This window comes from Oreochromis niloticus, linkage group LG20 (assembly GCF_001858045.2).
Source record: "Oreochromis niloticus isolate F11D_XX linkage group LG20, O_niloticus_UMD_NMBU, whole genome shotgun sequence".
Classification (NCBI taxonomy): domain Eukaryota; kingdom Metazoa; phylum Chordata; class Actinopteri; order Cichliformes; family Cichlidae; genus Oreochromis; species Oreochromis niloticus.
This window is the reverse complement of record NC_031984.2, coordinates 35,371,677-35,387,950: the sequence shown is the minus strand read 5'-3', so window position 1 is coordinate 35,387,950 and position 16,274 is coordinate 35,371,677. Positions and strand designations below refer to the sequence as shown.

Here is a 16,274-nt window from a genome sequence, read left to right as displayed (position 1 = left end):
TCTGAACCATGGTAAAGAGACTTTTGGTTAATACGTCAGGTTCCATGTCGGGCTGGTAGCCAGTAGTTAGCTTTACTGTCTGGGTCCACTTTGCTAGCGAGAGACAGAGAGAGGTGTTGAAAGACTGCTCCAACAGAACTCTATTGTTTCAGAGTCGGCGAACACAGTGTACGGTTGACTCTTAACAGCTTACTTACAGCTGGGCTCGTCAGGCACTCTGCACTGGCTGTAGTGCTTATTATTATATTTACGTGTTTCATCTTCCGTTTGTCGTTGGTAGCAACTTGTTTTCAACTCTCCTTTTTCTCCCTCCCCCTCTCTCTCTCTCTCACACTGTCTCACACTCTCTCTCTCTCGCACACGCACACGCGCACACACACACACACACACACAACGAGTGGGGCAGTCCCACTCATTGTCCCTGTTGCACGGACCACACTGCTCATGATGTTTTGAGACTCCTGATATAGACCCACAGAACCATATAGACCATATAGGTTCATATAGACCCTTCACTACAAGAACTATAACGCGCTGGGCGACTCTTCACCCCCTTTTTCAGCATTTTGGCCAATTCTCTCTAAACTACTCACTGACATTGACACTTGCTCCATCCCACCATCCACAAAAGTTCACAACCTGGGTCTCACTTTGGACTCCACAGTTTCATCCCAAGGTCATATCAGGGATGATATCAGGACCGTGGACAGCTCCTTGAGGCGTTTGAAGTAGCTGAATGTTTCAGCATTGCTTGAAAAAACTGCCAGCTTTTGAACCAAAGCCTCCCACCTGTCACGTATATCTAAAACATTTTGCCTGCTTCCTGCAGTTTGAAATTATGCTTGTTGAGATGTCCAGATCTATCGTCGAGAAACAAAAGTTTTACAACCCACTTCTTGTTTTCGAGTTTGGCATGGCTTTTGCCCCTTTTCTGTCAGGAATGTTTTCAGCACATCAAAACAATCCACAAATTGCTCAAGATACTTTCCACAGATAAGCCATCTAACAGCACAGTGGAGTGGGATGTCTTTGTATGAGCTATTCATCTCCTCGAGCAGAGACTGGAATTGTCAGTAAGTTAACGTTCCTGGGCCTGAAGCAGATTTTCCCATAACAACCTCCCCAATGTGTGCAGCTTTGCTCTCAGTATTGAATCTGGCTTTTGGCTGTGCTTGGACCTTCCTTCCAGCTTTCCTTAATCAGGTCCAACACCCCCCGCGACCTGGAGCACCTCAGCAAACAACTGAGGGTCTAATCAGCAATCCCAATGGCGTCAGTCCTCGTGAATGAACTGTCAAATCATGGACTTTAAAGTCTTTTTCAGCCTCTCCACCAGCCTGTCAGTCTGAGGGTGGTAGACACTTGTCCAAACAGATTTAATAATTCATACAGCTCTTTAAGTGTAGCTCAGAAGGGGTGGCTGTAGCTCAAGAGGTAGAGCAGGTCATCTACTGACCAAAAGGTTGGTGGTTCAATCTCTGGCTCCCCCAGTCTGCAATGCCAAATATCCTTGATATTAAGATATAAATATCAAGCTATTAACCCCAAGTTGCTCTCTCATGCATCCACCTTTTAATGTTAGAATCTTAAAAGCATAGAAGAAGTGCTTGTGTGAATGGGTGAATGTGGCATATTGTATAAATTCCTGAGTCCTGAGTGCGGGAGAGTAGAAAAGCGCTACATAAGAATCATAAGAGTTCAGTTATTATTTACCGTTTAAGTGTGCATTCAAATGAGACCTGATAATGGGTGCAAAGGGGCTTTTGGAATGGCCGGCTGGTTAACCAGCTGACACTTCGGGCAGGATGCACACCATCAGCATACATTCTTTTGGATGCCCTGCCAATAAAATATACCTGTTTCCATATCGTCATGTAGTTTGTATGTTTGTTAGCTGGCCTGAACCTACACAGTAGAAAAAGGGTTGTCAATTGTGATTTAATCAAAGGTGTCAGTGAAAGAGACGTGCAGATTGTGGTCTGTAATGACATCTTATATAAGGGATTGTCATTGAACCTTTCAGAAAAAAATAATACTTGAACTTTTCTTTGACATTGTTTGTTGTAGGAACTCCATCGGCACATAGAGGAGGGCCTTGGCAAGAACATGTCGGAGAGGTGCTCCACCTCCATCAGCAGTGCACTGCAGACCACACAGAATGACATGATTGGTAACATGTCCACCTTTCTACTTCGACAGGCTCCGGTTTACTTTAAGCCACTATGAGGTTTTCAGCTATGATTGATGAACACGTGTATTCGTGGCATGCAACTAGTTACACTATATGGAATAGTGTTGAAAATTGTGTTGTTGTCATTTTTGCTCTTGTGTTGTAATTCATAGCTGAGCAGAAAATAGTTATTTATCTTCACAATGACACTGTTGTTTTCTGTTCATGTGTGCAGAGGGTCTGAAGCCTCTGCTTCCCAGTGCCGTGAGAGAGCAGGTTGACAAGCTGGTGCCTCGAAACCAGTGCTTCAGCCTCAGTTATGACCTCGCCTGTGACAAGCTTTGCAGTGACTTTCAGGAAGATATCAGCTTCCACTTCTCTCTGGGCTGGACCATGCTGGTCAACCGCTTCCTTGGACCCAAGAATACCCGACGTGTTCTCATGGGCTACAACGAACAGGTAACATTAAGGAAGTTTATGCTTCTGGCAAAGTGTCTACATAAGCAACGTTTTATACCATTAAAAAGCATATGGCATAATCACATACCTAAATTGCTATAGAAAGCTTCCTTTTCACCTTCAGCTGTGTCCTACTGTTGGACATGACCAGAATAAAACCAGAACAAAAAGATTCAGACCTGGATGTGATCTGTACAGGGCTGTGTGCTTTGTGAGATTATTCACTGTGTTGTCCATACAGGTTCCTCGCCCAATGGCCTTGACACCGGTCAGCACCAGCATGCCTCCATTTCCACAAAGCGCCATGACCCAGGAGGAACTCATGGTCTCTATGGTGACCGGTCTTGCTTCCCTCACCTCCCGTACTTCCATGGGTGTTCTTGTCGTTGGTGGAGTGGTGAGGATCTACAAACACACCGCACACAATTAGAATTGAATGAAATATTAAGGAAGGGGCTGAAAAGGGAAAAACAGATCTGTTTGGTATTCCAGAATTAAAGAGGTAGTGATGGGATTAAGCATTCAAGGCAACAAAAGTATTATAATGCACACAGAGTGAATGGCAAAGCTCTGAAAATGTGACAATACTTGCTTTTCCTGTTGTGAGGTAGGCCTTGGAATGGAAATGATCTGAACTGTGAAGTTTTTGATTACGTGCTGGCAAAAACCACAATGAAACCACAGCAACAGTGTTTACTTGCCACCTATAACATTTGCCAGAAAGGCTTTCTCATTCAGTTCATCATTTTATCATAGTGTTTATTAAAGAGTTATTCAAATTTTTGCACTATGAAGATTCCAAGCTAACTTTTTGAATGCTGAATTTATTTCCTCATGCCTTTTATTTCACAGTAGCTGACCATTAAACTTAGACTTAGTGCTCAGCCTATGTTTCAGCCTGAACTTGATCTTTCATTTTGTGTAGATCTGGAAAGCAGTGGGCTGGCGTCTCATCGCTCTGTCACTGGGCCTTTATGGGCTCCTCTACATCTATGAGCGGCTCACCTGGACCACCAAGGCCAAAGAAAGAGCCTTTAAGAGGCAGTTTGTGGATTACGCCAGTGAGAAGCTACAGCTCATTGTCAGTTACACTGGATCCAACTGCAGCCACCAAGTCCAGCAGTGAGCACACATAATTAGACTAATGTTACAGGAGAGAATGCCAAGTATGTTGCCGAGCCTTTCTAATGCTCTGTGTGGTTGACAGGGAATTGGCTGGGGTGTTTGCTCAGCTCTGCCAGCAGGTAGACATCACCCGTCAAAATCTTGAAGATGGCATCACTGACATGAACAGCAAGATTGAGCTGCTGGACAGCCTCCAGAGCAAGGCTAAGCTGCTACGGTAAAAATGCTAACCTCAACTGTGGCTCTTTGCTCATGCATGCTGTATGTCTCTCTTTACAGTCTAGAGACTTGGGTGGAGTGATGAGGAGCAAAGTACTAACTATAAACATATTTCCAGTTAAAATGAAATTGCAGTGGTGGAAAGCGCAAACTAACGGTTACAACATGTAAAACACTAGGCATTATTAAACATTTTGTTCACAGGTTACAGGTGACACACTATTTCAAAGAGTTCTGGGTTCCAACCTGGTGACAAGCTGGGGTCTTTCTATGTGGTGTTTGCATGTCCTCCCTGTGCCTAAGTGGCTTCTCTTCAGTATCTGGGCTTGCTACCACAGTTTAAAGACAGGCACATTAGACTAATTTATGATTCGGAAATGGCCATAGGTGTGAATGTGAATGGGAACAGTTGTTTGCCTCTGTGCATTAGCCCCGTGAAACTGGTGATGCATGCTTCAATATTTCCTGGGTCCACCCCACAGTCTCCTTCTGGTAGGAAGTGCCCAGAACCACTTTTCCTAGGATCCATCTTAATCAGATTCCTGAGCCACCTCCACTGGCTCCTTTTGATGTGGAGGAATAGCGACTGTATTCCTCACATCTCTAAGGCTGAGCCTGTGTTTTTATACTTCGGTCACTGCTCACCATTTGGGGTGAGTTCAGGAACCAGGCTCCGATGGGGTGGGGGTTGGGGATGAAATGATAGTGTCTCTGCAAACAAACAAAAGTCTGGGCCTGAACCAGTGTGCACGCAGCAACACATTTTCTTATATGTAGAGGTGCAACATGAACTTATGGTAAGGCAAATCCAATTTATCATGAACAACATTGTGCTGTCTCTTTTATCTCGCTCTTACATGTCCATGTGTTCTGTTCAAGCATGGATGCATGAAGCTGTATCAACTAGCTGTACTTGAGGAAGAGTGACTTCACACTAAATAAATTTGTAGGGCTGGTGTCATTCATCAAGTAATTCAATTATAAATGGACACAAATTCTTTGCTTTTATATGATGATGTACATGCGAGAGTTTTGCCCACATTTGTGACTGAAAAGAGACCTACAACAGAAACGTAATTAACAGCAGCATGTGAATAAAACGTCTGACAACAGTAAGCCCAGACAGCCCCCAGTTTTTAGCAAAAACACTGATAACACAACTGCAGAGAGTGAAAGAAAACATGTTTCTGGTCCAAAAAGAAAAAGCAGCACATAAACTGGAAGCTTAAAGTCCACCAACATCACCAGGCTGTGCCAGGTTCCAAACTGAGTTGTGCAGCCATTCACAGCAGGGCCAGAGTGTTTTTTGCACTGTGCCATGTTCAAGCATGATCTCAGGGTAACTATATTTCTTATCACACACATGCTGTTTGTAGGTGTCTCTTTTAAACATGCAACTTGTTGCATAATTGTCAATTTTTTTTGTTTTGTGTTTTTTTTTTTTTTTTTTTTTTTAACGTGTGTTTGTGTCTGTGTGCTTTTTCAGGAATAAAGCGGGCTGGCTGGACAGTGAGCTCAACATGTTCACTCAGCAGTATCTTCATCACAGCAAGTAAAACCAGGTAGAACATCCTCAGAGGGATAGAGTGGCACCGGAGCAATGTTTAGTACATCTGTTAATGGTTCCTCACAGGTGTATTCGAAGTCACTGAGAAAATTACTAACATTACTTTTAACAGAAGGCGTGGTTTGGATATCTGAAATAAGTTGAAGGAGCTGCTAATTAGTTGTCATGTAGTTGTGTAGACATGATGTCTGGATCAGTCTGTTGAGCTTGTTCATGTTCAGTTGTGGTAATGTGCAAATGAACATCAACTGGCTGTCTGTTGATGGCTCATCAGCACTGATCAGTGACTTGCACCACCTTCTGGCAAAAACTCTGTCACACTGTCCTTTAATGGAACTCTTCTTAACCTGACACTTTCTGCCTGTATAGATGTGATTTTGTGTATACATGTGAACACTGGAGAAATACAGAAGTAACACACTCCACCAGTGAGTGGGAAAATGTGTGTGTAGTATGTGGTAGTAACGATGATTCTCCATGATATTCCATTACACTCTTGGTTCTGAGTTCTGGCTCCTGTTCTGTGCATTATCAGCTTATGTGTACCATTTGATGTGCATTTCCTTTATTATTGCTACTGATAAGTCACCACACATCCGAATGACTAAAAAGATCAGAAATTCTGCTTTGCAGTTAAATAATAAGAGATTTTATATGACCTTTTATTATTTTTCTTGTGAATTCCATATGCAGAGTCCAACCTCCACGTTGTCGGACTAAGCCACTCTTGCTCTTGCAGATGTAAGGCTTTACTTTGATATGTCCCACCTGCTTAAACATTGTTACAGATAAACTACACACACTCGAGTGAGACGGCGTTTCCACCATAACAACGAACGTCTGAGGAAAGACAAAGGGATGTTGACCCAGCCTCCAGAGTCTAATCGGAGCAAGCTCAGTCTTACCTTAAAGGATCTGGGGTCAGACTTCTAGCTCCAGACATTAGTGGACACTGCCCCCCAGAAGTCCGGTCCATGTCTTGATCTGTCAGAACACTTTGTTATTATTTATTTATTTTTTTCAGTCTCTTTAAATCAGCTGGTCATTGTTGCTCCGACTCGTAAAGTGACAGAGAACAGCTGCAGAGTTGGGCCCTTGTTAAGCTGTAGCAGTGAATAATAAGATACAGCAGGTTTTGGATACTCACAGAGTACTTGTTAAGAGCAAACATTCACTGTTGGTTTGCGTTCTGATTTCCTCTCTGATTAGAAGAACATTTAGAAACACTTAACCTGCACCATTTAGCAGAATTGCAGTAAAAAGACTAGAGCCACACAGTTGAGCTTAGACAAAGTGTGTGTGGGGTTTTTTTTGGGGGGGGGGCAGGCACTAAAGTAAAGAACATGTAACTTTATTATATTTTTATTTATTAGAGCTTCTTGAGCTGATTTCTAGTCCCAGCTTCTCACACACATCACAACATCTTTGTGTTTGGTGCTTGGCTCTTCCTTTAACAAAGACAAATTGAAAGTTTAGCACTGTGCAGTATGTGTGGAGTAGCATTTTTCACTTCCACTAAATGTTGTGCTTTCAGAAGTGTGAGCAGAACTGGAACTGGAAGCAGTGACAAAGAAGAAACATCACAGTAGATGTGACTTAATTGTCTACGGTTGTATACAGACTGTTTGTGTTGCCAAATGATGCTGCTGTAATAACCCTGTTTTTTTTGTTGTTTTTTTGTTTGTTTTTTTAGGGCAAACACATGCTTTTCATCCATTTGCTCTGTTTCTTCTTTCTTTTGATTTACCGTAAATCTATTGTACACCAACAGAACAGTTTTCTGCCTTTGGGACATTGACAGTACCTGCATGCAGCCTTTACATGCAACTAGTGTAATTTCTTGCCCTATTAAAATGTGTATGTATGTGTAAAATTAAATAAAGAGAAATGATCAACTATAAAGTTAATAAAATTATTTTTTTAGAGTATTAAAGATCTAAGAAGTATTCTAGACTGGTGTCCAAACATGGAATGTAAAACCAGTCTGAAGGCCACAGGGCTCGTTGGCTGCAGACAGATGTCTCTGTAGTTCTTCCAACATCTGTGCTACATTCGTTTTTCTTATGGTTGCTTCAGTTAAGCCTAAGTTAAAGTTTCTGAATTCGGGTCTCGACTTGATACCAAATGAGCCAAAAAAAATGTGCAAGTTTCATAAAGGTTAAGTCAGGCTGGAACATACTAAACCGAAAACTAATGTACCATTGTGTTTTTTTGTTTTGTTTTTTTAAACAGTCTGTAACAAAAAGCAAAATATGGGTTGACAGACGGTCATATTAAAATGTCCAGAAATGCAACTGCACTGGTGCAGACTCGGTGGACAGGTCCACTTCAGTAAAAGGAAACGCTGTTGTTTCTTCGTCAGCACAACTATCGATCAGAGAAACTAAACACCAAACTTCGAGTATGAGAATAGAATGCATCATGAGGGAGGAAAAGATCTATTCCATATAGGCAGTATCAGGCAGTAAGTAATTTTTTTTAACTGTTTTAAATTTGTACAAATTTGTACAGGAAGCACTATGGTGGCACAGTAGCAGGATCCTGGGGTTATGGTTGTTCTTATGTGTGCAGCTAGTATGTTCTCCCTTTGCCTGCATACAAACAGCTTCATGCATGTGAGGTTAACTGCTTATTTTAAATTGGCCCTAGATGAGAGGTTGTACATGGGTCATTCCAGAAATTAGCCAATTTTTAAAAACATTTCCTGCTCAACCATCTCCAGTTTGAAGATAAATATTGAGTACTGTGAATTTATAACTTCATATACAGTATCAATTATCAAATCTCCATCAGGATGAGGTGTCGGGGCAGACCCAGAACATGCTGGAGGGAATATGTCTCTCGGCTGGCCTGGGAATGCCTTGGTGTTTCCCTGGACAGGCTGGAAGAGGTTGCTAGGGAGAGGGAGGCTTCTCTGCTTAGGTTGCTGCCCCTGCGACCCAGCCCCAGATGAGAGGGAAAAATGGATGCATATATCAAATAGTTTTCAAGATGTATGTATTGGACCCATGTTTGAACATGGAGATCCCAAAAACAATTGAAGATTAAAGCTGCAAGCAGCGATATGAGGGCCCTCGCACCCCAGCACGTCGAGCCAAGCCCAACACCTAAAACCAGCGCTTCCGATCTGATGTCACATTGATGGAATTCTTGCATTTAACCACCAGCTAACATTTCATCTCATTCAATCATGATTATAGTCATCCCACTAGGTGGCGCTCTAACCATTACTGACAAATGGTATAACAAACATTTCCGAGCTCGAGTCTCATCACGCTTGCGACCTTTGGGAGAGATTGGACATTGTATTTTTGAGTGACAGCAGATTACTGCTTTTTGGCGAGTGATTGAAACTCCACGTGCCGACACGACCACCCCATTTCCCTGAACGTAAAAAGCTTCGCAATTTAACATCACAAAGGTCTTTGGATTCCACGCACTGGAGATCGTGTAAATCTGATGAAATCCCTTGGAGGAGTTCGTCAAAGAAAGTTACCTCAAAAGAAGGGGAAATGTCGCCAAAATTACACATTAATTTCAATATGGCTGACTTCCTGTTGGATTTGGGATATTGCTCCAAGAGACTTTTTTGTACTTCTTGATATCTTCCATAAGCTTACCAGGTTTCAGACTCATACATAAAACACAGAGCAGGGGCTGTTGTTTTGAAATATTGTAGGGGGCGCTGTGGAGCCATTTTGCGCTATTCAAAGAAAATGATGACATAACAAGATAGCACTCATCACATTGGAGGTGTGCGCCAAATTTCAAGACATTTTAAACTTTCCAAGCCCCTCAAAAGCCACTTCATCTTTCATGGTGAACCGCGTTGCCACCAGGGTGCGCCGTTCAGTTTAAACTCACAATTTTCTCACTGAAGCATCATGAGGGACTGATGGTGATATTCACCGCTTTTGAGGTGGCCACGATGAACCTGTGAAAATCAGTAGAAGAAAATGAAAGCCATGGCATTTCCTGGTGCCACTAGGTTGCGCTCTACGTAGTCCTGACAATGGGCACATCATTCTGTTCAGGGCGGGTCTGACATCATCCCTGTAAAGTCTGGTACTGATCAGACTAGATTTCATTGACTTATACTAATTTGTTTCTTCATGGCGAGACCTCAATGTTCGCCATGCTGCTGGGGTCACACCCTTCAGCGAAAACTCACAGTTTTCTCTGTAACCCAAGACCAACTCCTTAAGGCTTTCCTGGAGAAATTGGAGGCTGCAGATGTCACCCATTACAATACTGTACCCCAAAGTGTAAAACATGACATTTCCTGTTCCCACGAGGTGGCGCTGTCCCTGATGTCAAATATGGCAGTTGAAATATGTTCAGGGGTGGAGCCTTATCATATGTGTCCACTTTGGTCAAGGTCGGACAATGTATGACAGAACGAGAGGCAATAAGATTTTCATGGCGAGTCATCGAAATTCGCCGTGGCGCCACGGCCTCACCGTATCCCGAAAACTCAAAAGCTCCGCAATTTAACATGGCCCAGGTGTGTAGTTGACACTGACCAAATATGAAGCTTGCACGATGAAATTCCAATGAGGAGTTCGCAAAAGTTCGAGGCATGGAAATGGCAAAATTAGAGCCAAAATGTCACCTTCACTTCCAAATGGCGGACTTCCTGTTGGGTTTGCGTCAATGGTCCCGCTGACTTTTTTGTTCGTCTTGGCATGATACACATGTGTGCCAAATTTCATACATGTAGCTCAAACGATGTGTTCGTAGGGCTGCATTTAACAAGGCATAGGTGGCGCTACAGAGCCATTTCCCAGTGCTCATATGTAAAACCATTAAAATACAAAATTTTTCACCAGACCTGGCATGTGTGCAAAATTTCATGAGTTTTTGAGCATGTTAAAGCCCTCAAAAAGGCAATTCATTTCGGTAAAAAATAATAATAATAATAATAATAATAATAATAATAATAATAATAAACAGAGCAGATACAATAGGGCCTTCGCACTCTCAGTGCTCGGGCCCTAATTAAAGCTGCAAGCAGCGATATGAGGGCCCTCGCACCCCCGGCGGGTCGAGCCAAGCCCAACACCTAAAACCAGCGCTTCCGATCTGATGTCACGTTGATGGAATTCATGCATTTAACCACCAGCTAAAATTTCATCTCATTCAACCATTATTATAGTCGTCCCACTAGGTGGCGCTCTAACCATTACTGACAAATGGCATAACAAACATTTCCGAGCTCGAGTCTCATCACGCCTGCGACCTTTGGGAGAGATTGGACATTGTGTTTTTGAGTGACAGCAGGTTACTGCTTTTTGGCGAGTGATTGAAACTCCACGTGCCGCCATGACCACCCCGTTTCCCTGAACGTAAAAAGCTTCGCAATTTAACATCACAAAGGTCTTTAGATTCCACACACAGGAGATCGCGTAAATCTAATGAAATCCCTTGGAGGAGTTCGTCAAAGTATGAGGCCTGAAAAGAGGGGAAAATGTCGCCAAATTTACACCTTAATTTTAAAATGGCTGACTTCCTGTTGGATTTGGGATATTGCTCCAAGAGACTTTTTTGTACATCTTGATATCTCCAATAAGCTTGCCAGGTTTCAAACTCATACATAAAACACAGAGCAGGGGCTGTTGTTTTGAAATTTTGTAGGGGGCACTGTGGAGCCATTTTGCGCTGTTCAAGGAAAATGAACATATAAAAAGAAATCCCTCATCACATTAGAGGTGTGCGCCAAATTTCAAGACTTTTTAAACTTTTCAAGCCCCTCAAAAGCCACTTCATCTTTCATGGTGAACTGCGTTGCCACCAGGGTGCGCCGTTCAGTTTATAGTCACAATTTTCTCACTGAAGCATCAAGAGGGACTGATGGTGATATTCACCGCTTTTGAGGTGGCCACGATGAACCTGTGAAAATCAGTACAACAAAATGAAAGACATGACATTTCCTGGTGCCACTAGGTGGCGCTCTACGTATTCCTGACAATGGGCATATCAATCTGTTCAGGGCGGGTCTGACATCATCCCTGTAAAATCTGGTACTGATCACATTGGATTTCATTGAGTTACACTAATTTGTTTCTTCATGGCGAGACCTCAATGTTCGCCATGCTGCTGGGGTCACACCCTTCAGCGAAAACTCACAGTTTTCTCTGTAACCCAAGACCAACTCCTTAAGGCTTTCCTGGAGAAATTTGAGGCTGCAGATGTCACCCATTACAATACTGTACCCCAAAGTGTAAAACATGACATTTCCTGTTCCCACTAGGTGGCGCTGTCCCTGATGTCAAATATGGCAGTTGAAATATGTTCAGGGGTGGAGCCTTATCATATGTGTCCACTTTGGTCAAGGTCGGACAATGTATGACAGAACGAGAGGCAATAAGATTTTCATGGCGAGTCATCGAAATTCGCCGTGGCGCCACGGCCTCACCGTATCCCGAAAACTCAAAAGCTCCGCAATTTAACATGGCCCAGGTGTGTAGTTGACACTGACCAAATATGAAGCTTGTCCGATGAAATTCCAATGAGGAGTTCGCAAAAGTTCGAGGCGTGGAAATGGCAAAATTAGAGCCAAAATGTCACCTTCACTTCCAAATGGCGGACTTCCTGTTGGGTTTGCGTCAATGGTCCCACTGACTTTTTTGTTCGTCTTGGCATGATACACATGTGTGCCAAATTTCATACATGTAGCTCAAACGATGTGTTCGTAGGGCTGCATTTAACAAGGCATAGGTGGCGCTACAGAGCCATTTCCCAGTGCTCATATGTAAAACCATTAAAATACAAAATTTTTCACCAGACCTGGCATGTGTGCAAAATTCCAAGAGTTTTCGAGCATGTTAAAGCCCTCAAAAAGGCCCTTCTTTTGCCTGAATAATAATAATAATAATTAAAGCTGCAAGCAGCGATATGAGGGCCCTCGCACCCCCGGCGCGTCGAGCCAAGCCCAACACCTAAAACCAGCGCTTCCGATCTGATGTCACATTGATGGAATTCATGCATTTAACCACCAGCTAAAATTTCATCTCATTCAACCATTATTATAGTCGTCCCACTAGGTGGCGCTCTAACCATTACTGACAAATGGCATAACAAACATTTCCGAGCTCGAGTCTCATCACGCCTGCGACCTTTGGGAGAGATTGGACATTGTGTTTTTGAGCGACAGCAGGTTACTGCTTTTTGGCGAGTGATTGAAACTCCACGTGCCGCCATGACCACCCCGTTTCCCTGAACGTAAAAAGCTTCGCAATTTAACATCACAAAGGTCTTTAGATTCCACACACAGGAGATCGCGTAAATCTAATGAAATCCCTTGGAGGAGTTCGTCAAAGTATGAGGCCTGAAAAGAGGGGAAAATGTCGCCAAAATTACACATTAATTTTAAAATGGCTGACTTCCTGTTGGATTTGGGATATTGCTCCAAGAGACTTTTTTGTACATCTTGATATCTCCAATAAGCTTGCCAGGTTTCAGACTCATATATAAAACACAGAGCAGGGGCTGTTGTTTTGAAATTTTGTAGGGGGCGCTGTGGAGCCATTTTGCGCTATTCAAGGAAAATGAACATATAAAAAGAAATCCCTCATCACATTAGAGGTGTGCGCCAAATTTCAAGACTTTTTAAACTTTTCAAGCCCCTCAAAAGCCACTTCATCTTTCATGGTGAACTGCGTTGCCACCAGGGTGCGCCGTTCAGTTTATAGTCACAATTTTCTCACTGAAGCATCAAGAGGGACTGATGGTGATATTCACCGCTTTTGAGGTGGCCACGATGAACCTGTGAAAATCAGTACAACAAAATGAAAGACATGACATTTCCTGGTGCCACTAGGTGGCGCTCTACGTATTCCTGACAATGGGCATATCAATCTGTTCAGGGCGGGTCTGACATCATCCCTGTAAAATCTGGTACTGATCACATTGGATTTCATTGAGTTACACTAATTTGTTTCTTCATGGCGAGACCTCAATGTTCGCCATGCTGCTGGGGTCACACCCTTCAGCGAAAACTCACAGTTTTCTCTGTAACCCAAGACCAACTCCTTAAGGCTTTCCTGGAGAAATTTGAGGCTGCAGATGTCACCCATTACAATACTGTACCCCAAAGTGTAAAACATGACATTTCCTGTTCCCACTAGGTGGCGCTGTCCCTGGTGTCAAATATGGCAGTTGAAATATGTTCAGGGGTGGAGCCTTATCATATGTGTCCACTTTGGTCAAGGTCGGACAATGTATGACAGAACGAGAGGCAATAAGATTTTCATGGCGAGTCATCGAAATTCGCCGTGGCGCCACGGCCTCACAGTAACCCGAAAACTCAAAAGCTCCGCAATTTAACATGGCCCAGGTGTGTAGTTGACACTGACCAAATATGAAGCTTGTACGATGAAATTCCAATGAGGAGTTCGCAAAAGTTCGAGGCATGGAAATGGCAAAATTAGAGCCAAAATGTCACGTTCACTTCCAAATGGCGGACTTCCTGTTGGGTTTAGGACATGGCCATAATAGACTTTTATGTGCGTCTCCGAAGGTTAGATATGTGTTCCGAGTTTTATACATGTAGGTCATACCCATCTCGGGGGCTCGCGTTTCTCATTTTTCTAGGTGGCGCTACTGAGCCAATTTTCCCTGAACATGTCTACGGACATTAAAATACGTAAATTTTCACCAGACCTGACGCGTGTGCAAAATTTCATGAGTTTTCGAGCATGTTTAGGCCCTCAAAAGGCCGATTCATTTGCCGAAATAATAATAATAATAATAATAATAATAATAATAATAATAATAATAATAATAATAATAATAATAATAATAATAAGAAGAAACAGAGCAGATACAATAGGGCCTTCGCACTCTCGGTGCTCGGGCCCTAATTAAAGCTGCAAGCAGCGATATGAGGGCCCTCGCACCCCAGCACGTCGAGCCAAGCCCAACACCTAAAACCAGCGCTTCCGATCTGATGTCACATTGATGGAATTCATGCCTAGAACCACCAGCTAACGATTCATCTCATTCAATCATTATTATAGTCGTCCCACTAGGTGGCGCTCTAACCATTACTGACAAATGGCATAACAAACATTTCCAAGCTCGAGTCTCATCACGCCTGCGACCTTTGGGATAGATTGGACATTGTGTTTTTGAGCGACAGCAGGTTACTGCTTTTGGCGAGGGATTGAAACTCCACGTGCCGCCATGACCACCCCGTTTCCTGAACGTAAAAAGCTTCGCGATTTAACATCACAAAGATCTTTAGAGTCCACACACAGGAGATCGCGTAAATCTAATGAAATCCCTTGGAGGAGTTCGTCAAAGTATGAGGCCTGAAAAGAGGGGAAAATGTCGCCAAACTTACACATTAATTTTAAAATGGCTGACTTCCTGTTGGATTTGGGATATTGCTCCAAGAGACTTTTTTGTACATCTTGATATCTCCAATAAGCTTGCCAGGTTTCAAACTCATACATAAAACACAGAGCAGGGGCTGTTGTTTTTGAAATTTTGTAGGGGCGCTGTGGAGCCATTTTGCGCTGTTCAAGGAAATGAACATATAAAAAGAAATCCCTCATCACATTAGAGGGGTGCGCCAAATTTCAAGACTTTTTAAACTTTTCAAGCCCCTCAAAAGCCACTTCATCTTTCATGGTGAACTGCGTTGCCACCAGGGTGTGCCGTTCAGTTTATAGTCACAATTTTCTCACTGAAGCATCAAGAGGGACTGATGGTGATATTCACCACTTTTGAGGTGGCCACGATGAACCTGTGAAAATCAGTACAACAAAATGAAAGACATGACATTTCCTGGTGCCACTAGGTGGCGCTCTACGTATTCCTGACAATGGGCATATTAATCTGTTCAGGGCGGGTCTGACATCATCCCTGTAAAATCTGGTACTGATCACATTGGATTTCATTGAGTTACACTAATTTGTTTCTTCATGGCGAGACCTCAATGTTCGCCATGCTGCTGGGGTCACACCCTTCAGCGAAAACTCACAGTTTTCTCTGTAACCAAGACCAACTCCTTAAGGCTTTCCTGGAGAAATTTGAGGCTGCAGATGTCACCCATTACAATACTGTACCCCAAAGTGTAAAACATGACATTTCCTGTTCCCACTAGGTGGCGCTGTCCCTGATGTCAAATATGGCAGTTGAATATGTTCAGGGGTGGAGCCTTATCATATGTGTCCACTTTGGTCAAGGTCGGACAATGTATGACAGAACGAGAGGCAATAAGATTTTCATGGTGAGTCATCGAAATTCGCCGTGGCGCCACGGCCTCACCGTATCCCGAAAACTCAAAAGCTCCGCAATTTAACATGGCCCAGTGTGTAGTTGACACTGACCAAATATGAAGCTTGTACGATGAAATTCCAATGAGGAGTTCGCAAAGTTCGAGGCATGGAAATGGCAAAATTAGAGCCAAAATGTCACCTTCACTTCCAAATGGCGGACTTCCTGTTGGGTTTAGGACATGGCCATAATAGACTTTTTGTGCGTCTCCGACGTTAGATATGTGTTCCGAGTTTTATACATGTAGGTCATACCATCTCGGGGGCTCGCGTTTCTCATTTTTCTAGGTGGCGTACTGAGCCAATTTTCCCTGACATGTCTACGGACATTAAAATACGTAAATTTCACCAGACCTGACGCGTGTGCAAAATTTCATGAGTTTCGAGCATGTTTAGCCCTCAAAAGGCCGATTCATTTGCCGAAAAATAATATAATAATAATAATAATAATAAT

The 16,274-nt window shown here is 43.0% G+C and overlaps 1 protein-coding gene across 5 annotated transcripts in view; it reads left to right on the top strand.

The window, feature by feature from the left end:
- Nucleotides 1–7,442, top strand: part of mfn2 (mitofusin 2) — a 33,164-nt gene extending 25,722 nt beyond the window's left edge. For 2 of the 5 annotated variants that reach the window (XM_005465606.4, XM_005465604.3), the window contains 6 exons: nucleotides 2,068–2,170; nucleotides 2,406–2,629; nucleotides 2,871–3,026; nucleotides 3,555–3,751; nucleotides 3,837–3,971; nucleotides 5,460–7,440. In XM_005465606.4, coding sequence (XP_005465663.1) covers nucleotides 2,068–2,170; nucleotides 2,406–2,629; nucleotides 2,871–3,026; nucleotides 3,555–3,751; nucleotides 3,837–3,971; nucleotides 5,460–5,529 — 885 coding nt within the window. In that variant the 3' untranslated portion in view covers nucleotides 5,530–7,440. Of the gene's footprint in view, nucleotides 1–2,067; nucleotides 2,171–2,405; nucleotides 2,630–2,870; nucleotides 3,027–3,554; nucleotides 3,752–3,836; nucleotides 3,972–5,459 lie in introns of all 5 variants that reach the window. The other 3 variants (XM_003459822.5, XM_005465605.4, XM_019356270.2) reach the window with 3 other exon arrangements.
- The last annotated feature ends 8,832 nt before the right edge of the window (nucleotides 7,443–16,274 follow it).